The sequence below is a fragment of the Sinocyclocheilus grahami genome, unplaced genomic scaffold, assembly GCF_001515645.1.
Source record: "Sinocyclocheilus grahami isolate Dianchi unplaced genomic scaffold, SAMN03320097.WGS_v1.1 scaffold698.1, whole genome shotgun sequence".
In the NCBI taxonomy this organism is placed as follows: Eukaryota; Metazoa; Chordata; class Actinopteri; order Cypriniformes; family Cyprinidae; genus Sinocyclocheilus; species Sinocyclocheilus grahami.
Window position 1 is genome coordinate 661,661 of NW_015505877.1, and position 23,219 is coordinate 684,879.

Sequence of the window (23,219 nt, forward strand, 5' to 3'; positions counted from 1 at the left end):
GGGGTGCCCAACCGAGCCAAGTTTATTTATTTATTTTTAACTAATGCTATTTAGGGTGCCCAAACGAGCAAATGTATTTATTTATTTATAACTAATGCTATTTAGGGTACCCAAACAAGCCAAGTTTGTTTGTTTGTTTATTTATTTATTCATAACTAATGCTATTTAGGGTGCCCAAACGAGCAAATGTATTTATTTATTTATAACTAATGCTATTTAGGGTACCCAAACGAGCCAAGTTTGTTTGTTTGCTTATTTATTTATTCATAACTAATGCTATTTAGGGTGCCCAAACGAGCAAATTTATTTATTTATTTATTTATAACTAATGCTATTTTAATTAGGGCTGCATGATAGGCCTATATCGAAACAAAATCGATGTCACATTATGGCAGAGAAGGCTGCTATTCCCAACAAAGGCCAGAGACGGAAGCAAAGAGGAGAAAATACTGTAGCAGGGAGAGCAAACTCACTGTTCACGATGAGCGAAATATTGGAAGAAAATCCTTAATATTGAATTGGGGGTGAGGGGTTTACATGAATGTATATCTCTGAGAGGAACTGACTGGCTTCAGAAAAGTTTAGATAGTATTTTCTTTTCATCTCGTCTCTGTATAATGCATATTAAAGTAGTGTTTATAAGCGCAGCGCTGCTTTGTTTACAGCGGTAATCAATGAAACGCGGTATCGCTGCTGTTCCAGAAGCGCCTCCTGCTGTCAGAGAGTGAATCTGCGTCTCATTCGGCCCGTCTGCTGATGTTATATAGTTTTCTGTAGCATAATTTCACAAAGCTAAAGTAAGACCATTCTGTTTTTGCCTTAAATTTTGAAATGGTACAATCTAATCAAAACTTGCTCATGTATGTTACATAGGCTACATGCATGCTCATAGCATCTTTGTTTGGATCATGATTAAAATGCAGCGACTGCCTCTCATTTTAAATCACTACAGATCTGGCCTTTTACAGTTTGGCCTGTAATAGAGCAAATATGTTGTTATAATTTGATCTCAGTGTGTAATGGAATTGGTTTATTTTATAAAACAGAGTTCTGGTCCTGGCTTCTGATTGGTCAACACACGTTTCATTCTAACAATAATGTACCCACACCCACAGTAATGTTAGCTTAATAAAATAGTTCAATAATGTTTATTATGTGGCTTATCTTTTATAAAAGCAATTAGACCTTGCTGTATCCTAAATATAGTTACTCCACTGCTGGACACCAGTTACCTGTGTTGTTGTAGTATGCATTTGAATTACAAGCAATTAATAAATATATAAATCAAAACAAATGGCCCTGTCCTGTGCGATCTTTAGGACCCAGGGGAACTCGAGCGCATCCATATAAAGAGCGCAGATGAGGAGAAAGCAAGTGCATTATAGTGCTTGGACATCTCGATGCGTCTTTACGCGTATAACTAGTCTTAACGCAGTCGTATTAAAACGGCTGGCAAAATGCAGTATAATCGACATCGTGTCCGCATGAAAGCTTTTTGCTGGTGATTTCCCCCCCACTCTTGATAGATGACTTCTCGAAAGGGGGACAACAACTGGACACTTTGGACTTTTATTTATTACTCGGCTCCAAAAATAAAACTGTAGACGGATATCAGACTCGAATGTTTCCCAGTCGTTGAGATTATTCGTTGCTCAGCTGAACATTCACCTCGGAGGGTAAGTTACCAGTCTGATCACGAACTTGTACAGCAAATGAATGATTGCGCCAAGCTGACATCAGCGCATCACTGCCTTCCTGAAGCCTGGCAACAGAAACCTTTCTCAGTTCACCCTTGATCTCATTCTTGCACGGGTGCATTTTACGCACAGGACCATTTTAAGCAGAGCTCACTTGATGCGCAGGTCGATTGAACGATGACAGTAATGGTGAAGGGTCATACTCATTAAATAATTCCTCTTACATCGATGTGGTCAGTTAGGTTGGTTCTTGGACATATTTACAAGGCTTTGTGTCTCGGTCAGATTTGACTCCCGGACGCAGGGCTGTGTTTGCTTTGATTGATTATTATTATTTTTTCAGAATTGACTTGCAGTGCGAAAGCCTTCCTTCAGGATTCACGTTTCGGTTTGAGAACTTGATATGCATTCGTTTTGAAATGAGCTTTTATTGAGTGTTTGAGAGAGAATGAGAGTTCAAATCCAGCCACACTGCATTGAAATCACGCAATGAATCGAATGTTTCATTACAGAAAAACTCGGTTTGAAAAATAGCCTAAGAGTGCTTTTCGTGCCAGTAATAATAATAATGCTGGTCTATTGAATAATTACGGCCTTTTGCTATGTGCTGTTATTCCGTACAACAAGGGCATTGCTAGAGTTACATTTTTTTATACAGGTTCCTTAAACAGTTAACTAATAGGCTACTGTGTACTGTAACTTAAGTTTCAGATAATACATTTCTTCTTTGCTTTACTTGTCAGTCAGCACTCAATGCACAGAGTAAAGGCCGGTCTGGATCGGCGCAGAGGGTGGAGCGGAGCGGAGCGACAGCGCTTTCCTTCCACTTCCGCTCAAAGCATTAGTGATGCTGGGCTTGAGATCCATCTCGGGTTTTCCATGCCTGCTTCTAGAATCCACAGAGTTGGTTCAATTTCTGATTTTGTTTTCTTGTGAATTTAATTAATAAAAAAAAAAAATTGCGATTTGAGTCATTCCACCTCATATCTCCTCCAACGTCTACTAACAATACATTTTCTGTTTGTTTTCTGTTTATTTTTATTTTTTTGTAAAAAAGGTGGTCATTTAGGTTTGACTAGGCTGTTTTGTGTAGCCTAGTTGACCGCCTCAAACATGGTCTGTTTGAATTATGCATTTGATACAGTTTTTGGTAACCGATTTTTCTATGGCCAGTGGCGCTATTTATAAAGCAGATATATAATATAACATTTCTGTCAGGACCACTATCGTCAAAATGATAGATACTTAGCATAAAGTTTGGTTTGGCGGTATGGTTCTGTTCTGGGCAAAAACCTCCCTGCCCATCCATGCAGCCTGTCATGAATGAGCAGGGAGAGCAGCAATAATAACCCCCCTAGGGTTAACAGAACAGAACAAGGCAGATATCATTAATATACTCAATGATATTTAAGTGTAACACTTTATTCAAGATAAAGGAGTCTGATTAGCAAGGAATATCAGAAAGCTAAGTCCTGACTGTGGCGAAAGGTGGAGCTGGGGATGGAGGAGGGTAATTTGCTCCGGAGCAAGCTGAAAAGCTGCTGAATAATACTGAATACAGCTTATATAGGAATGCCGCGATAGGTGTCGTATTCCTATAGGTAGATGTGATCAGCTGAGAGTCAGCTGATGCAAGCTTGACTCACGTGACCTGCCAGAACTAACGCTAAAGCTTAATAATATAATGTAACAATCAAGTAACATCAAATGAACAGAAAAATAAACATTTACATAACATTTATGTAAACATATGTGCACATTTGTAAACATTTATGTAAACATTTATATTTTGGCTACTCAAAAACAGCAACATAAATTGAGTCTACTAAGTGTCAAACCGTCATGTTAACTGTCCAAGAGCGGCTAATCTGAAAACTGCGAAATACTGTCTGATTAAATGACCTGGCTGATATATTGGTGTAATGTTATATTCATGGAGTCTTTAATGTGGCATTGATGTTTTCACACCAGCGCTGTTAAACTGACGCATGTTTCGTTGGAGGGTATCCAGTGCTCTTTAGGGTATCTGATCCTTTTCACAGATGCCTTTACCCTTAAAGGACTGATTTAAATTGTGATATCCGATTCACTCTTATTCAGACATCTGATTTGTGATTCTGTCTTTCCCTGTGGCCTGTGATTTTGAAGAAACACTGTAAAAACTGAGGGCCAGTGTGTCGAGATCACGCAGGTTAGAGTTCCTGCTCTTCTCAGTCGCACTGAAGCGTCTAATTGCTTACTGGACACTGCTGATGGTGTGATGGATTTTCTGTGCTCATGGCAGTAGCAGTAGGCTCTAAATCAGATTATAGGAAGCTGTGCACCCATTAGGTGCCCCCAGCATCGGGCACACTGCTGAACTTAGCAGAAGAGAAAGTTTGTGTATTTGGCAACCTGGCTGTAGGGTTTTGGATACTGCAGTGGTGCGGAGTCTGCCATGCCATGCATTAAATAAGAGCAGCCCACTTTCGCATGGTTGGGAAACAACAATTTTAGGGTCTTTTGAGAGTTCAGAGGAAAAAACCAAATGAAGTTGTTATCGAAGACTACAATATATGTCTGATAGTAATAATTATAATAATAGCCTACTTTATTTTACACCACCAATTACAGTATTTATGCATTTAATTTTTCATTTCACTTTAAATATTTCACCATTTCAAATTCTTTTATTTTTGTAGAATACTGCTGAAATGCTGTAAACTGCATTGCAATTGTTACTTTAAAGAGATATTTCTATCATATTAAAACCATATAAAGTAGTTTTGGTAGTATAAATTAATCTATTTAGGTTGATTCAGTGATATTCAATATTTTTGATATACTGTAAATAATATATTATATTTATAATATTTGAAGAAATGCAGTTCATTTAGGCGTAACTGTTTTTTTCCCCCCAGTACAGTTCATTAAACCACAGATTTTGATTTGCTATTGTTATTTATTTTAATTTGACATTGGATATAATTAATTATTAGCTTTTCATCAACTCATGAAACCCCTGCAGTTCCCTCATGAACCCTGTTTGGTGTAAAAGACTGTAATTTAATAATTTTTTTGAATGCACATGAAAGTAATAATGAGAATTTGTTTTTTATGGTACAATGCAGATTGGGGAGGTACATGAACAAATGAAAAATGAATTGTATATAAATAGACTTTTGAGCAAAATATAATTTGATATTTTCTTTCTCTTGATTCTGGGGTAAAATATGACTATGATGAGCTCTTGACAGGTTTTGTGATATACATCCTTTTACCAACATATTTCTTCCACGACTTTCATTATACTCTGTCATTTGTTGATGTGTGTGGCATCAAATTATTATCATTATTATCCTTGCAGGAAAGCGGGGAGTGATACTTGAACCTCATGCCTCCTCAAAGCCGTTCATGAGTCAAGCCTTCCTCCACACCAACAGACCAGCATGGAGAAAGGGGTCCGAACACGACTAGAAACAGGAGCGGCAGATGAGAAAGACCCTCTTACTCAAGGGAAGACCCCATTAGCGGGGAGTGCGGACTTGGGACATGAATTTTGCAAACGTAATGGTTTGATCAATACCCACAACTTAATGGTGGAGAATAAGGAAGGACTGGTGTCGGTCTATTCTGCCCCGCAGTACCAGGGCCATGTGGTGTCCAAGGACATAAATGGGACACCGGATGTTCGAGGACCCCCACAGTTGCTCAACCCCAGCGCCCTGCCCCAGGCTATAGACCACTACTACAGACCCAGCCTCCTTCTGTACCCCGAGAGCGTGTTGAGAGCATGGGGAGAGGGGGGGGACTGCTGCGAGACCACCTTCATTGAGGAGATGACCCCTGCCTCGTGCGGCTCCGCCGTCGCTAAAGATGGAATTCTGTTCACCGACAGCAAGCTTCTGGATCTCTCAATGGAAGACGCCAAGATCCAGACGCTCTGCTATGATGTAGATGAAGACGATGATGAATTTCAGGAACTCGAGGTGAGAGACTGCATACTATTACACTTTTAAATATAGTTCACCCAAAAATCATTTACTCCCCCTCATGTTGTTCCAAGCCTGTATGTACTTTCTTTCTTCCGTGGAAGTTGTTGTCCATACAATGAAAATCAGTGGTAGGGCTGCATGATTTGGAGAAAAAACTGTGAGTGCAATTTAAAATTATATATATATATATATATATATATATATAAAAATCAACATTTGTGGTTATATATCAATGTGATTATAATGGTGAAAAAAAATTTAATAACAGAAATCATGTTATTTTATGTACAAATAAAAAATAAGAAATATTACTATTACAATATTTTACTGTAAAATAAAAAATCAAGTATTTAAGAAAAATAATAATATAATAATCATTATTTTAATTTAAGTACAAATAAAATATTGAGGAAAAAATGAAATATTACTATTGTAATATTTCTACGTAAAACAAAAAACAAATATTTAAGAAAAATAATATTTAATTTTAAGTACTAATAAAAAATTTAATAAGAAATTACTATTGAAATACAGTATTTCACTGTAAAATAAAAAAAATCAAGTATTTAAGAAAAATTATATAATAATTATTTTAAGTGCAAGTACAAATATGAAACAAAATAATAGTATATAATATATATTTTAAAGTATATAATAATATTTTAAAATGATAATGCTATCACTTATGGCTGTCTTCATTTATTCATTTTCAGACATTAAAACAAGCTTTAATTTAGGTATAATAAAAAAAACAGCAAGCCCTTAAAGCTTTTGTTGACAACATCCAGTTTATAAGCGCTTCTCATTGCAAGTTTAGGAAGATGTTTGGTGCATGTCGTGTTCCCAAATGCATGCTAAAACAACCCAAACTCAGAGCAGATGCAGAAATAAGTTGTAAAGTGTGGGGACCAATGTGCATTACCAGAAGTGCTGCAATTATGTAATTGTATACGTCACTTTATTGCATGTGCACCGTTATACATAAACCAGGCTTTACATGCTGCCTATGCAGGCAGCTCCCTAGGTTTTGGAACAGAGCCAGCTGGGTTTTCAGTCTTTTGAAATAATTGATGCATCACACAAATGTTTTGTTTAGAGGTAGTCCTTACCAATGCAAACCATACTGTTATCCAGTGCTTTGAAGGGTTAGTTCACCCAAAAATGAAAATTCTGTCATTAATTACTCACCCTCATGTCGTTTCAAACCCATAACACATAAGAACGTTCATTCATCTTCGGAACACAAATGAAGATATTTTTGATGGAATCTGAGAGCTGTCTGACCCTCCCATAGACAGCAACGCAACTGAAATGTTCCCAAGTCCAGAAACGTAGCAAGGAGATCGGTAAAAGAATCCATGTGACATCAGGGCTTCAACCGTAATTTTACGAAGCAACGAGAATACTTTTTGTGCGCAAAAGAAAAAAAACTACTTTATTCAACAATTCGTCTCCTCCGCATCACCCTGTAGCACCATTTTGGAGAATATCAGCTGGATGTAAACAGCGTATGCTGTTCTGTGTCAGTTGCGTCACACGGATACACTGTTTTCGTTCAGATCAAATCACAACAACGTAGGAAACAGATCCGGCGTGACGCAGGTTTTACGGGTTTGAAACGACAGTAGTTAATGACAGAATGTTTGGATGAACTAACCCTTTAAGGAAGGTGAGAGCTCTCCGTCTTTGCCCCTAATTTGATACCACCCTGTCATATGGTGCTTCTGATCTGAGCGAGCACGTGTCTGGAGCTCTTGCCAGATGACTGGGAGAGAGAGAGAGAGAGAGTGGGTGATCAGAAGGCTGTAGAGAATGTAAAGAGAGCTGGTCTGGACAGCCAGTTTCCTGCTGCTGCCGTCTGTTTGCACCACCTGTTCTGAGGCCGATGTGCAGCTTCACAGAGTCCTGCGCGAGTGGCCACTGCAGAGCACAGTGAAACATGCAAATGTGCTGCAGCCTGTGTCGCATCGAGTTCACTTTGTCATAAATTACTTGACCCCAATTAACCCCCCCCCCAGCCTTATCTGATTAGGCAGCCAATGAAAAATTAAATGAAAATTTGGTGTTAGATTTTACATACTACACATAATGTATTATTTTTGTAGACATGGGAAACATTTTCTTTTTTTCATTTAATGACAGTACATAATGACTAAGTTCCAAACGCATAAAAAAAATGACATGATAAAATATCATAAAATATAAATATAAAAGTAGTATCATATACTGTACTTTAGGGATGCACAAATCTGTACAATATTGTTTATTGGCTGAATGTCAATTTTCATACCATTTATTATAATATTGTGATGACTAAATTGACTTTTAAAAGTTGGTTTTAGTTTTTTGTGTTTTATCTTTAATTTATGTAGACAAGTAGTATACATTTTTTTTTTAAATATTTAAATAATATTAATAAAGACCATTTATAAGTTATCAGCTTTTTATTTTCATCTCAAAATCTGAGAAAAAAGTTAGAATTGTAAGATGTAAACATAGAATTGTAAGATGTTAACTCACAATTGAGAGTTTATAACTCACATCTATAATAAACTCAGAATTGTGAGATATAAACTTGGAATTACAAGAAAGAAGAATTTTTGTACAAGAATCTGAGAATTTTGTCTCCAAATAATGAGGAAAAAAAGGTCAGAATTATGAGATAAAAAGTTTCAATTACCTTTATTTTTTCATTCCGTGGTGGAAACAAAAAACTGAATTACGAGATGTAAACTATTTTCTGAGAAAAAGTCAGAGTTGTGAAATGAATTGGAAAGAATTTTCTATCCAAATTGTTAGAAGAAAGACAGAATTGTGAGAAAAAAGGTCCGAATTGTGAGATAAAAAGTTGCTGTTACCATATCTATTTATTTCATCCTGGCTGCATCGCAAACAAGCTTCCATAGGTTTAAAAAGGGGAAAATCATTTTATGCATGAACTTTAAAGTGGCTATGACTGTATTTGCCACCTTTAATTTTACTCAAAGCAGATTATTTTGTAAATCTCATGGAATATAAATTTTAGGAAAAAAGTAACTGCATGTGTTTGCTTGTTGCTCAGTTACAGCTGACTACACTGCATAGCCCTCTACAGGCACTCTCATATCTCTTTTGGGTATTGCATAATACAACATTAACAGCTAATCAAAAATGTAATTCATGGAGAGATTAATCAGTCTATTAAACAAGGGGAATGAAAATCTGATTGGATTGGCCTAAAGAACATCACATCATACAGCACGAGACAGCAGGTGCAGCCGCTCCGATGACTCATGTAACACTTTCCCTTATTGCTTTCACAAGTGCATCTTTTTTTTTTTTTGAGAAGTGAATTTACATCCACTGGTTTCTTACCTGCAGAGAGAATTTTATAATGCCTCTTTTCATAATCGCAGCCTTTAGAAGCTCTGGCCTTTTTGAAGTTCATTCTGGAATCAAATGGAACACTTGACATTGACATTCCTATTATGCAGACACACTCCTCAATCTGTTGCACTGTTACGTCCTCGCACATGTTGCTCCACATGACACACTGTTTGGAAAAAGATGTGCCGGGTTATCAGAGCAACTTGCCACTTCACAGCAAAAGCCAATCTGAGCAAATGAGATCTTGCGAGATCTCTGAAGCTAAAGTTTTTGGATGAGGCTGGACAGGAACTCTGCAATCAGACTGTTCATTCTACATTCATCGCATTTGCATGATTAGAAATATGGTGTACCCAGATGATGCAATCAAAAGAATATTAAAATACATTTGTCATTTCATTTCTACATGCTGCCTTGTATGATGAAATCTACAGATGAAATCTAGTTTTTAGCTAATACTGTTATTATATTGCCTAATTTGAATTGTCCTTGTACGTATAAATGAATATTATGGAATAAATCTGCTAGCGATTCACAGGGGTTTAGGAAATATGTCTTGGGTTTCACAAATGTGACAAAATAGTATAATATTTTATGTGTCGGAAAGAATCAGAGGAATTGTAACCGGGCTGACGAGACGTGAGACGTGTGGATCCATCTGCAGGCTTTATTCAAGAGACGTGGTAAACAGGCAGGGTCAAAACAATGACAAACAGGTATATGGCGGGCAAAACACAAGAATAGTCCCAGGGCTAGCGTAGGTCACCGATCAGCAGACAGAATCACAGGGGCAGGACGAGAGGGAGAAATCCAAGAAAACAGGCAAAGATCAGAAACCACAAAAACAGGCAAGGCAAAACAAGGAAAACACAGAGACTCGGAAAGGGGTACAGGCTAAACAATACTCAGCAGAGAAAGGTGGTTAGAGTGGGTGTTATATAGTGAGTGAGGTGATTAGAAACAGCTGTGTGCAATCAGTGCAGTGTGCAAATCGTGCAAAGAATGATGGGATATGTAGTCCAGGGTGCTATGCAACAGTTTGTGTTGTGCGAGAGTCAATGTAATGGAAAGGGTGACCTACAGCAGAGCAGACGGGACCGAAGATCCCCACAGCGGAGCAGAAGACCCCCGGAGCCAGACAGTAGACCACCACGGCGGGGCAGAGAACCACCACGGCGGAGCAGAGGACCACCAGAACCAGACAGTAGACGACCACGGCGGGGCAGAGGACCACCACGGCAGAGAAGAGGACAACTAGAACCAGACAGTAGACAACCACGGAGGGGCAGATGACCACCACGGCGGAGCAGAGGACCACCAGAACCAGACAGAACAGGCAGAGAGTTCATTGGCGGCCTCCATGGCCGGAACAGGACAAGCAGAGAGTTCATTGACGGCCTCCATGGCCGGAACAGGACGAGCAGGAAGTTCACCGGTGGGTAACATGTGCAAGCTGTTTATGTCTTTGTGCTTAGCAAAAATGGATGGAAAAAGCACATCGTTAACATATGCACGCTGTGATTAATACATACAAGAACATGTCACCCAGTGTTATTCACAAGGCCTTTAGTTTCTTTGATGAGGTAAAACACCAGATAAAAGATTCTATGGTATGTTAGTTTGATGTCAAAAACATTATTAAAACTACAGGATACAGAGAAAAGTGATTTTTCTTTAAGAATATAATTCATCAATAGCTATTTACAAAGGTAGCTACATTTTTAGTTAATCAAAGCCTTTAAATATTATGGCATTCAGAATTATTGACATGATTGAAACTAAGTATGAAATTTTCTTTCGCTTTTTCTTTTGTCAAAAAATGGTATGATTTCCATACGAGTTACAAATGTACTGCAGCTTAATTAAATGCAAAAGTCAACACAATGCTGCATTCACAATTAAGAATGTTTCTTGAATCCATCCCATGTAACTGTCACGAATCCGGTTCATGAACTTTTCAATTCATTGACTCTCGCACTACACACTGTTGCACATCACCCCGGACTACATTTCCCATCATGCATTGCACTGATTGCACTCAGCACGAATTGCACACACCTGTTTACACTGATTGCACCCAGCTGTTTCATATCACTCCCTCACTATTTAACACTCACTCTGATCCCTTCCCTCTGCCGAGTATTGTTTCAGCGTTTATCACTCTCCTAGAGATAGCTACCTTACGGAGCCCTTGTCATTGCCTTAGCCCTAGTCATTAGCCTTTGCCTTAGTCATTAGCCTTAGCCTTAGCCCTAGTCTTAGCTTTAGCCTTAGCCCTAGCCTAGCTGTTTTCCCGGTTTCTGATCTTCGCCTGGTTTCCTGGACTTCTCCCTTAGTCTTGCCCCTTCTGACTCTGTCTGCCCATCGTCGACCCACGCTAGCCCTAGGACTGTTCTTGTGTCTTGCCCACCATATACCTGTCTGCCTCTGTTTGACCCTGCCTGCTTCATAACCACGTCTCTGTCTTCTCCACAATAAAGCCTTGCAGATGGATCCGCACGTCTCACGTCTCGTCAGTTCTGTAACAGTAACTAGCTTCAAAGATGAGAAGTAAAAAAAAAAGCCTCTTTTTGTTTGGAATATCATGTACTAGAAAGACCCTATGCTATAAAAATCCTCCACATGCAAAATTTGTTCTGTTGATTTTGAGCCCATGTAAGAATGTCTATCTCAGGCCTCCTGCAAACTTGTTACCAACATTACTTTCCCTGAAAAGAAGCACATAGATGTGAAATGGAGAGAGTTAGATGAAAAGCCGCTCTGTCATCTGATTCATTCAGTGTTTTGTGTGTTTTCTGCAGAGTGAGTACTCAAGTGACTCAGAGAGTGAAGACAATTTCCTCCTGATGCCTCCGAGGGACCACCTGGGCCTCAGTGTTTTCTCCATGATCTGCTGTTTCTGGCCCCTGGGCATTGCAGCTTTCTACCTGTCTCACGAGGTGAGAAGCTCTCAACCACTACCTAATATGCCAGCATAAATGCCAATGTTCAAGAATTAGCTACATTTATTAATACTAATGGAACGAATAAAAATATAGTTAATTAGCCTAACTATACACTATTCAAATAAAGCTTCCAAAAGGAGGTTTTCACAGTAATGCCATAGAAGAACCATTCTTGGTTCCCCAAAGAACCTTTCTGATCAGTTCTTAAAATAACCATTTATTTATTTATTTTTTTTAAGTCTGAAGAACATTTGAATAATCTAAAAAACCCTTTTCCACCATAAAGAATCTTTTGTTTCTTCCATGGATGTTTAATGTTTTTATCCATGTCAGTAAAGAACTCTTATTTTTAAGACTGTAGACTGTTCACAGTTGCTTAGCAACATATCACAACTGATGCGTGGTCACAGATGTGAATACAGTATAATGGCTACTTTACAACATAATTTGTCTGAACAATCTGTTTTATAATAAAGCAATAAGCCAGAAGAAGCCATGAGTTGTTTTACAAATTGCATTAAATAATGATTTTGTGGTGCAACGTCTTTGGAGAAGTTTTTTTTAATTTTGTACATTCCTGTGAGAATGAAAGAGTTGCATCCATTGTACTTAAATTTTTATTGAAATATTTATATAATAGTAACAGCAACAATAGTAATGATTATTGTTGTTATTAGGGTTACACTTTATTTCGATAGTCCACTTTAGACATTCTATTAACTACAAGTAACTTTGTAACTACATGTCAACTACATGTCAACTAATTCTCATTAATTTGCAACTACATGTCTACTAACTCTCAGAGTAGACTGTTCGGGTAGCTTTAGGGTTAGTAGAATAAGTTGACAGAGAAGATGTTAGAAGATATTAAGCAGACAGTCTACTAATACTCTACTAACTGCTAGTTGACATGTAGTTGCAAAGTTACTTACTGTTAATAGAATGTCTAAAGTGGACTATCGAAATAAAGTGTTACCGTTATTAGTAATAGTAGTACAACGGATCTAAAGAAGTGATAATAATAATAATATTTCTGACTGAGTTTAGAAAATGGATGGATAATAGGAAACAGGAAAATATTATTATTATTATTATTACTCCTTAACAACAATATAATAATAATAATAATTTATGATTGTTTTTATTGTTATTATAACGCCTTCAGAGTTATTGATACTTTCACCATACTTGTCCCCTATTATTCTTGATACTCCTTTAGGACAAACTAAAACTGAAGGATGCATAGCTAAACGATAGACTGCCACATCTCACAGCACGCACTGTCAGGGGAAAGCTAGTCATTATACGTCATATACATTGAGCGTTTAAAAACAAGAATCCTTTTTAATGGTGCAGGGCAAAAGATGGAGAATTCCCCGGGTTTGTTTCATAAAGGTGACTATAGTATGCTGCAGTGTCAGATGTATTTATAGCTTACCGCAATGCTCTTGAGAGGAGAGAGATTGCTTACAGAAAGTGTGCTGAGAGAGAGAGAGGGAGAGAGAGGTCATTTGCAGCAGTTTCATCTATCCCCTTTCTTATTTCAAAGCATTAATGCAAAACAGGATAGGATAATGGTGTTCATCTCCTTTTAGTTCACCTTCTATTTGTGCTCAAAATCAAATAAAAATGAAGTTTATATATTTTTCTGCATTTTTGACGTTTACTGTTAAACGTGACACTTTAAAAAAAGCATCATAACTAATGCATAATATAAACAATGTGAAAAACTTAGGATTTAAATTATGCAATCATTATACAGTTTATCTCATGACAATGTCAGTGTTAAAATATATGAATGGTCCCAAAACAGGCCTCATTTTCATAAATCGTCATTTCAAATATGTCCTGGACTTGTGCTTGATGGGTTTCGTGTGATTCATCATGTGCTTACATATTCAGTGTTCACTTTTGACAAGGACTTTAAAAGTAGTTTATGGCCCTCATTCTCTCTGTCTTTTTCTTTCATGCGGTACATCACGACTCAACACCCACAGCTCTCTAATTCTCTGCCTGAAAAAAATTGAAATCCTCTCTCAGCCTGGTTCTTAAAATCTAAGCCTACACCAAAATCAATTCCCTGCAATCCTTATACAAACCTCAAGAGATTCACATTATTGCAGAATATTTTATCATGTTAAAATGTCACCACAAATGCTGTCAACAGCCGATTTAACTCTAAATATCTGAATACATTTATTAATATCTTCTAAAAGATGCTAGATACATCTTGTGGACTGTATCGCGTTCAATTCAATTCAAATTCTAAAAATCAAAGCTTTAATATACAAAACAAAACACTCAGGAGCACAATGTAATGAAGGGTCGGTAGAGTGTGGATCCATCTGCAGCTTTATTAGCGCTAACTCAGAGTTGAACAGGCAGAGGTAAATCGACAGCATCAGTGATATCAGAGGCAATCCAGAAGAATAAACAGTAAACAGGCTTACAGTCGGGGCAGGCAGCAAACAGGACAATGAGAGAGTAACTCAAAAACACAAGGTCACAAAGGCAGGCAGCGAAGAATCATGAGAGAGTATACAGTCCAAGATCATACACAGGAAAAATAAAACACAGGAATAAAAGCTCAGAAATGTCAGCCACAGCAAAACAAGACTTCACGATGGGTGAGAGTTTGCAAGCAGTTTAAATAGGTAGGCTAATGCCGAGCTCACACTGCACGATTTACCCCGATTTTTCACTCGCCGACAAATGCCCGAAATCGGAGGAAAATCGGTGCTCGTTCATGCGAGTGACAATCACACAGTGTGAATTATCAAAGACGTGATCTGAGGGAATCGCCGACGCGACGCCCGTGAAATATTTGGCATGCTAAATATCTGGAGCTGTCGGCGATTCACAATCACGCTGTGTGAAATGAGTTCTGACTGAAAAACACATCGGCGATGACCTACAGCCAATGAGAGACCAAGATACAGGGCAGCGGGAAGTTCGGGGAGGAGTTATATGAAACGTAGTTTGCGGACCAGTGTTGCCAAGTCTGCGATTGCCGCCGGTTGTTTTTTAATGTCAGCAGGTTGAAGCGACCCTAATAACGTGATGTTTAGGCCCTGGAATGTGAATTGTACCAGGGAGAACCCCGCCAAAAAATTTGTATTTTACCCCCCGAACGCAATTTTTACTGGGGGACCCCCTCGAAAGCAATTGGGCTATTTTCAGGCTAGTTTTGAGTAGTAATTGGGCGGGTTTTGTAGCGAAAACTTGGCAACCCTGCACCAAACAGAGCTGTCGGCGATTCTTCCTATTGTAAAGTCATGCAATGTGAAACCTCCTGTCGCCGATCCATTGTGCAATGTGATCGCAGCAGCAACTGAATGCTACCCCAGATAGTCACGCAGTGTGAAAACCACGGCGATCCGACGAGTTTGAAAATCATGCAGTGTGAACACGGCATAAGTGGCCACACCTAACCTGTGCAGGTGATCAGTCTCAGGCACGGGGTTATGGGAAATGAAGTCCGAATGCACTAATATTCCGGAGAGGGTGCCCTCCGGTGGCCATCGGAGGGAGCCACAGTGGCCTGATTCGTGACACACAATCTCAGAGACAGGAGACCACAAAACTACTGACAAACACAACTGAAAACTGTGGGGTACATATACCCACAGGCCAAACAAGGAACTAACTGAGACACGGGTGTAAATGATAGATTACTACAGAGACAAACAAGGGCACAATCAATCACTATGACAGCTAAGGAGCCAGGGACTTGACTGAGAGAAAACACAGGAAGCAAAAGCAAGTAGAAAGTGTCCACAAAACAGAATATAACTGTGACATATACAGAGCAGGTTGTTAGTAGCGAGTACATTTTAGACATTGAATTATGCTGCTATTTTGTGAATGCATTAGAATAGTATGAATGGTTGAATATTAAAGCTACACATGAATGCATATGGTTAAAATAAACTAATTTGTTGAGGCTTTTGTGTAAGAGTGGCAAGAGCAATTTCCTATGAGTTGTGCAAATTATTCCCAGACAAAGTTAAAAAACTAATAGGTTTGATTATTGCATCATCCTTAGATATAGATCTTGTGACAGCTTTCCTGTGTAACACTAGCCTTGGTCTTACTGGTATGATTTTTTTCTTTCTCTCTGCTATAGACTTCAGGTATACTTTTTATACTAAAAATGTGTTTAAATTGCACTTTTTTCAGCAATTAAAATGTAACACCATTGCTTTGAGTTCGGAGTTGTGTGTGTGTGTTGAAGGCTGAGTGTAATACAGTTTGAATGGCCATGAATTATACATCTGGCGTTTCTCCAGAGCTTTTCATACTCTCGCTGGGTTTAGCGAGAAGCTAATGGATGGCCGATGTGAAAGTCATCCGCCAGTGGGACGTTCTGTGAGCCTTTTTGAATGGCTCAATTTGTTTCAGTGGAATCGTTTTTAAAGGTTATTGCTGTCTGCTAATGTAATTGCATAGAAATAGTTAATGAACTTCAAGTCTTATAGCATCCTTTTGCGTTCATGTGCTGTCTGCAATATCTTAGTTCTCAATTCACCAAAGGAATTATGAAAACTGTGCAAATACTGTGCAAACACTAATACAAAATTCAGTGCTGAATACAATTTGCATGGCACAATTTCCCATGTTGCATGTGGTTCTGAGACATTAGTCTGGACACCAGACTGTTGCTTTCTGCTACACTTTACTGGGGTTGTACAGCTCCAGTACAGCGATCCAGGCACCTAAATCTAAAAGTACACTCATCTGAACCACACATCTGCATATATTCCCAGTTATAATGCTACCATGATCAATAGAATAGCCCAAACATCTCTTTTAAATAACATTCTGTTTAACGTCTGCTTTCCATGAGCAGTAACAAGAGCGCATCAGTGAACAGCCACATTTTCAACCATGAACCAATTCAACCAGCTTCAATTTGAAGTAAAAAAAGTATATTAGAAAATTAGGAAAAATATTAAATTTTAATCTAAAAAAAAAATCCTAAACAAATATATGAGAAATTTGATAGTATAGATGGACAGACACGATTGTCTTTCACAAATCATCATGGGAGTGGGAGATTGATGCTGACTTTATTTATTTATTTATATTTATTAAAATGTTTCTCTGTACAGAAAGAATTGAATTGAATTGAATTTTATTTTATTTTATTTTATTTTAGAGGCATGTGCTAAAAAGTTTTGTGAATTCACACCATACAGTAGTCTCCCTGAAAACATAATACCAGCTATTTTTAAACCACTATATTGCTGGTCTGAGTTCCAAATTTCTTTAAAAATATGTCTAGAATTAATTTGCTAATTCTCTAAATATCTTTCTAGTTGAGCTGATTGTTCCTATTCTACACAGAATATCAGGCCCTTAAACATCCCTTTTTTTATCATTTGCTATTCATCATTCATCTCCACTCAAAGATCCTGCACTCAAACAACGCTCAATTTATAATTGTTTTATGTGAGTTTGTTGTTTTGTTTCACTGATTACTAATTACATCTGTGTATTGGGGGATGCATTTTTTATGTTTTCTATTTCAGTTTCACAGAGATTGCATCTGTGTACATTTTCATGTTTTTCACCAAAGCGAGTAATCAATTCTGCATTTTAGATTGGGATAAAACTGTAATGGATTTTAATGTATGATGGATCTCATCATAGTGTCTCCTAAAGGATTTTATTTTTTGCAGAAATTAGGACATTACAGCATTCTAAACAATAACAAATAGTCTTATATCAAATTTTTATTAAAATTTAATATTTAATAAATTACTGTTGGGAATATGTAGTAGCTATTAGACTGATTCAAGTCTCACTATCCTTACAAATTTGCATATTTACAAGCACTGCTCATACATAGCGGTACAGAAAACACCATCTCATCAGATATATTACAATCAAATTATAATTTCAGATGAATTGTTCTTTTTAGACCTTAAACCATGAGTAATTATTAATCTGGGCAGGTCAGTGAATGCTGTTCCTGTCCTATCTGTTTTTGCTAAGCCTGTGTGCATAATCTGACTCATTTCTTTTAGAGCGTGTTCTAACACAAACACAATAAGCTCCTTATGTAATGGTTTGGCGAGAGAGGATGCAAGTGTGGGCCTTTTAGAACATAAGCTTTAAATAAAATACCTTTTTTTGAACAATGGGTGAAAACGGTTTTCATTTCGTCAGCAACCCGTGGGTGCTCTGTGCTCGATCGCAGCCGAGATTCACATAAGCCCACTTCACAAGTCAATATGCATTTGTGCTGTCGTTGATGATTATGCAGGAATGTCACATATTAAAATTGAAGGAAAGATATTCTGCACAGTAAGATCTGGTGCAATCACTAATTTGACAAAGTGAGCGATTGCTGTGTCTCATTTGATTTCTTTTTTATCGTCTGTGTCATTGCTCTATTGTTAATTAGTTTTTACTTTGATTTGATGGCAATTAATTATGCATGTCTAAAGTGAAGCAGTAATTAGGCAACTAAGTACAGTTCTTCATCTGTACGGAACAATAGGCTGCTAATCATGTTTGCACACTAACTGTGCACATTAACAGCAGGGGCGGAAGAAGTCATGAAATACTTTGCAAATCAAAGTTCAAATACTACTGCATGACTAATTTTGACTAATTTTCAACAAAGGGTGCATTAAACACTCAACAATGTTTTATTTTTTCAGACAGACAGACATATAGAGACAGACAGACAGACAGACATATAGAGACAGACAGACAGACAGACAGACAGATAGAGACAGACAGACAGACAGACAGACAGACATATAGAGTCAGACAGACAGACAGACAGACAGATAGAGACAGACAGACAGACAGACAGACAGACATATAGAGTCAGACAGACAGACAGACAGACAGATAGAGACAGACAGACAGACAGACAGACAGACATATAGAGTCAGACAGACAGACAGACAGACAGACAGACATATAGAGACAGACAGACAGACAGACATACAGACATATAGAGACAGACAGCCAGACAGATAGACAGACATATAGAGTCAGACAGACAGACAGACAGACATATAGAGACAGACAGACAGACAGACATACAGACAGATAGATAGATACTCGGATTTATATAAGAAGGGAGAGGTCAGCAACATCAAATTTTATACAGAAGACCCAGAAGCCTGGCACTCAGTGATTAGACAGCATTACCCCACAGTAATCAGAAAGGGCATCAGTAACGGATGGAAACTGCAGGTCAAAGAAGAGGACGAGTCAGAATCAGATGTCATGATAACAGCCAACCTATACAAAAATGGGACTGTAATGATTCAGGGCAATTTGAAAAAAATTGAAAAGGACTTCCTCCAAATTAAAGGAAAAGCTCAGCTGAACAAGACCAGCCCTAATACACTAAAACAGGCAGAAGACACCTCCATCTCCACCCATCAAGCTACAACTGAGCAATCCAGGGATGACAGTGAGGAGATCTCCCTTCTGCACAGCATCATCAGCGACATGAAAGAGACTTTCAGAGAGATGGAGCTGGAACTGGTGCAGCTGAGAAAAGAAGTGCATGGAGCAGTGCAGCAGACTGATCCAACAGAGAAAGATGAGGTTTACAGGAAAGAAATAGCAATGCTAAAGAAAGAAATTCATGAACTGAAAAACCAGAAAGAGGAGTACAACAAACAACTGTCTGTAATGAGAGAAGAAATGAGAGAGCTAAGAGAAGACAGAAGGAAAACAAGTGAAAATGGAAAACAACTGTCAGCTCTGAAGGAGCAACTGACACAGAAGAAGAACGGCAAAGTTTAGAGCAGACTCCTCCTCCAACAACTACATCCATCAACCCTCCTCCACCTGACTCCTACAGTCCAACACAGCCCCAGATCGTACTCCTGATGGACTCCAATGGCAAATTTGTTGATGAAAAGAAACTGTTCCCGAGAAGAAACATCAAAAAATTATGGTGTCCAAACACACAGAAGGCCCTGGAGCTCATGAGTGAAGAGCAGCTGGGTTCCCCCAGCCATATTATCATCCACACCGGCACCAACGACCTGCGAGCTCAACAAGAGAGAGTAGCTACAGCTCTCGTTAATGTAGCAGAGAAAGCATCCTCCAACTTCCCCAACTCCAGAATCATCCTCTCCACCCTGCTGCTGCGCTCGGATTTCCACCCAGATACCATCAGGCATATAAACACGAGTGTCTAGAGACTGTGCCCTTAAAGCCCAATGTTTACCTGGCTCAACACCCCACCCTCAATCTCAACAGCCTTTACGACCATGTCCATCTCCACAGAAGGGCAGTTCCCATCTTTGCCAAGACCCTAAAGGACATGGCACTGAGCCGCAGCTCCAGCACACTGCAGCGACCTCATGGACACCCCATAGAGCCACTACAGAGACACCCTTCAGATCAGCGCCCCCTCCACCGGAGGACCCCCACGGCAGGCTCACACCGCATCAGCAGGCCTGCAGCTCCTTCACATCAGCAGGAGCAGCACCCAGACAGCCAGAGCTACGCCGAAGCAGCCAGCAGATCACTGATAAACCCCAGCACCAACACAGACCACAGCCAGCCGACTGCATCTCAATCCAGAGACCTCAGAAACATCCAGCACATGCTGACTCTGCTGTGCTCTCACCTAATGGGTTAGTGACTGAATGTAGCCCACATGTTGTGTGTATTTATATATTTATTTTTAAAAGAACCTCTTAGAGATCTCATAATTTAATGTATTTTTGAAGAAAAAAATAAAATTATATATATATATATATAAGACATTTATTATTTATACATTTATTATTTTAAAAGATATTCTTAGATATGTATCATAATATTTAAAATATTCTACTTGATCTGTCGATTCAGCATACTGATGTTTGTCTTGTTTTTTAAATAACAAAGGTGATTAATGAACTCATATTCCTTAAAAATCTCATGTTGGAATATTCAAGGACTTAGGTCCTCCATTTTTGGTGTTAAGAGCCAACATTCAGATTTCAAAAGAGAAATTCTGAATTCTGACATTATAATACTACAAGAAACATGGAATGTAAGAGATTTGTCCACTGGCTGCCCAACTGGGTTTAGAGAAATAATTTTACCATCAATCAAACTAAGAGGGGTGACACAGGGCAGAGACTCAGGGGGAATGCTGATATGGTACAGAACAGAACTCCGAGACTCAATCAAATCTATAAAAATCGGAAAATCGTACATTTGGCTAAAAATCCAAAAAGATATTGTGTCCACAGACCGTCACATTTTCTTGTGTGCCACATACTTACCCCTGGCTGAATCTCCCTATTACAATGAAGAAACCTTTTCTATCCTGCACGACGAGATCTGCCATTTCCAGACACAAGGAAATGTTTTAATATGTGGCGACTTAAATGCCAGAACTGGAAATGAAGCCGACTTTGTCAACACACAAGGAGACAAATATATTACAAACACCTGCCACGCTCTGCCCTCATATCACCGCAGAAAAAATTATGACAGCTTCACAAACAAAAGTGGGAAAAGCCTACTACAGCTCTGTCAATCACTGGGCCTGTACATAGTGAATGGTCACATGCGAGGAGACTCTTTTGGTTGTTATACCTTTAATTCTTTTCTTGGTAACAGTACTGTAGATTATTTCATCACAGACATTGATCAAGTGCATCTCAGATCATTCACAGTCAGTCCTCAAACACCTCTGTCAGACCACTGTAAAATTATACTCTATCTCAGGGTTCCTCAAATCTTACCCTGGAGGGCCAATGCGCTGCAGAGTTTAGCTCCAACCCTGATCAAACTCACCTACCTGTGATTTTCTAAAGATCCTGAAGACACTGATTAGTATACTCAGGTGTGTTTGATTAGGGTTAAAGCTAAACTCTGCAGGAAAGTGGATCTTGTGGGCCAGATTTGAGGATCCTTGCTCTATTTAAAACCAACTCAGAACAATGAAATATGCAGACTGCCTTTTTAGTTATTAAAGCTGCATCCATCCTACAAATGGACAAAAAACAGCAAAGAAAACGTCTCAGGTTACTTATGTAACCATGGTTCCCTGAGTAGGGAACGAGACATTGCGTCCTCTAGGGGTCGCTATGGGGAACGCCTCGTCGTGACCCGTGTCTGAAGCATACATTGGAAAAACACCAACAACACGGCAATAATTTACTTAGCTGAGGGAGCAACACACCCAGCCCTAAAACGAGAGGGAGGCTCGGACCTACAGCATGTTCCAATGCTGGAACACAAACAGAGACGGACCAGGACCCCTATGTTGTTCGGGCTCAGACCTGGACCTTCGTGGAATGAAGGATTTAAAGGTTGTTGAGCGCGCCTTCGCCTCCCTGATCTTCTCGACCACCATCTCAATGGAAGTACCAAAAAGTTCAGAAGGCGAAACCGGAGCATCAAGAAGAAAACCCCTCTCTTTCTTCCCGATATCTGCCAGGTTCACCCACAGATGTCTCTCCGTTACCACCATCGCCGTCATAGACCTGCCCATGGCGGAGGTGGTCTGTTTAGTAGCACGGAGAGCAAGATCTGTGGTGCGGCGCAGCTCAGCTACCTGATCAGGAGAAAGGCCCTCGCCTTTATCCAGGTCTTTCAGCAGATCAGCTTGATACGCCTGGAGGACCGCCATAGTGTGCAACGAAGCCACAGCCTGACCTGCTGCTGCGTATGCCCTGCCATTTAAGCGCGATGTATCCTGGAGGGGCTTAGATGGCAAGGAGGGAGTATTAAGGGAGGATGTCTCACACGAAGAGAGATAGCTAGCCAGCATCTCTTCTACAGGGGGCATCCTCTCACAGCCGTTTTCACGCATCGCCTCGATGTTGGCATAACTCATATGCTGGAATCGATAGATGCGAGAAGAAAATGGCCTCTTCCATTCCTTCTCAATTTCAGTATGCAAATCAGGAAGGAATGGAAGGCTCACCTGAGCTGGACGGTTATGGTCAGAAAGATAATGATCATCGAGATGACCCTGCGGCGACACTTTCTTGGCCCGCTTCCACGGCAAGTCCAGCCTCTGGCGCGATCCATAACTTCCAACAGCTCATCATACGCAGGGCAGGAGGATTGGGAAGGCTCAGCCTCAGCCTCTTCGCCGTCCTCAGACATCTCCTGTTCTTCCTGGGCTAAACCCAGCAGAGCACTGGCCACTGGATCAGATGATGTCAAAGAGATAACATCATCCTCCAGCGGCTCTCTCTCGTCCGCAGCCAACGAGCGCGAGAAGGAAAGCCCCTCCCTAAACTCATCAG

The 23,219-nt window shown here is 39.3% G+C and overlaps 1 protein-coding gene across 1 annotated transcript in view; it reads left to right on the forward strand.

The window, feature by feature from the left end:
- The first annotated feature begins 1,400 nt into the window (after positions 1–1,400).
- The window catches only part of LOC107559783 (synapse differentiation-inducing gene protein 1-like), a 28,952-nt gene continuing 7,133 nt past the window's right edge, over positions 1,401–23,219 (forward strand). The window contains exons 1-3 of the mRNA XM_016243736.1: positions 1,401–1,676; positions 5,044–5,665; positions 11,839–11,976. Of these exons, the coding sequence (XP_016099222.1) occupies positions 5,126–5,665; positions 11,839–11,976 (678 nt within the window). The 5' untranslated portion in view covers positions 1,401–1,676; positions 5,044–5,125. The remainder of the gene's footprint in view (positions 1,677–5,043; positions 5,666–11,838; positions 11,977–23,219) is intronic.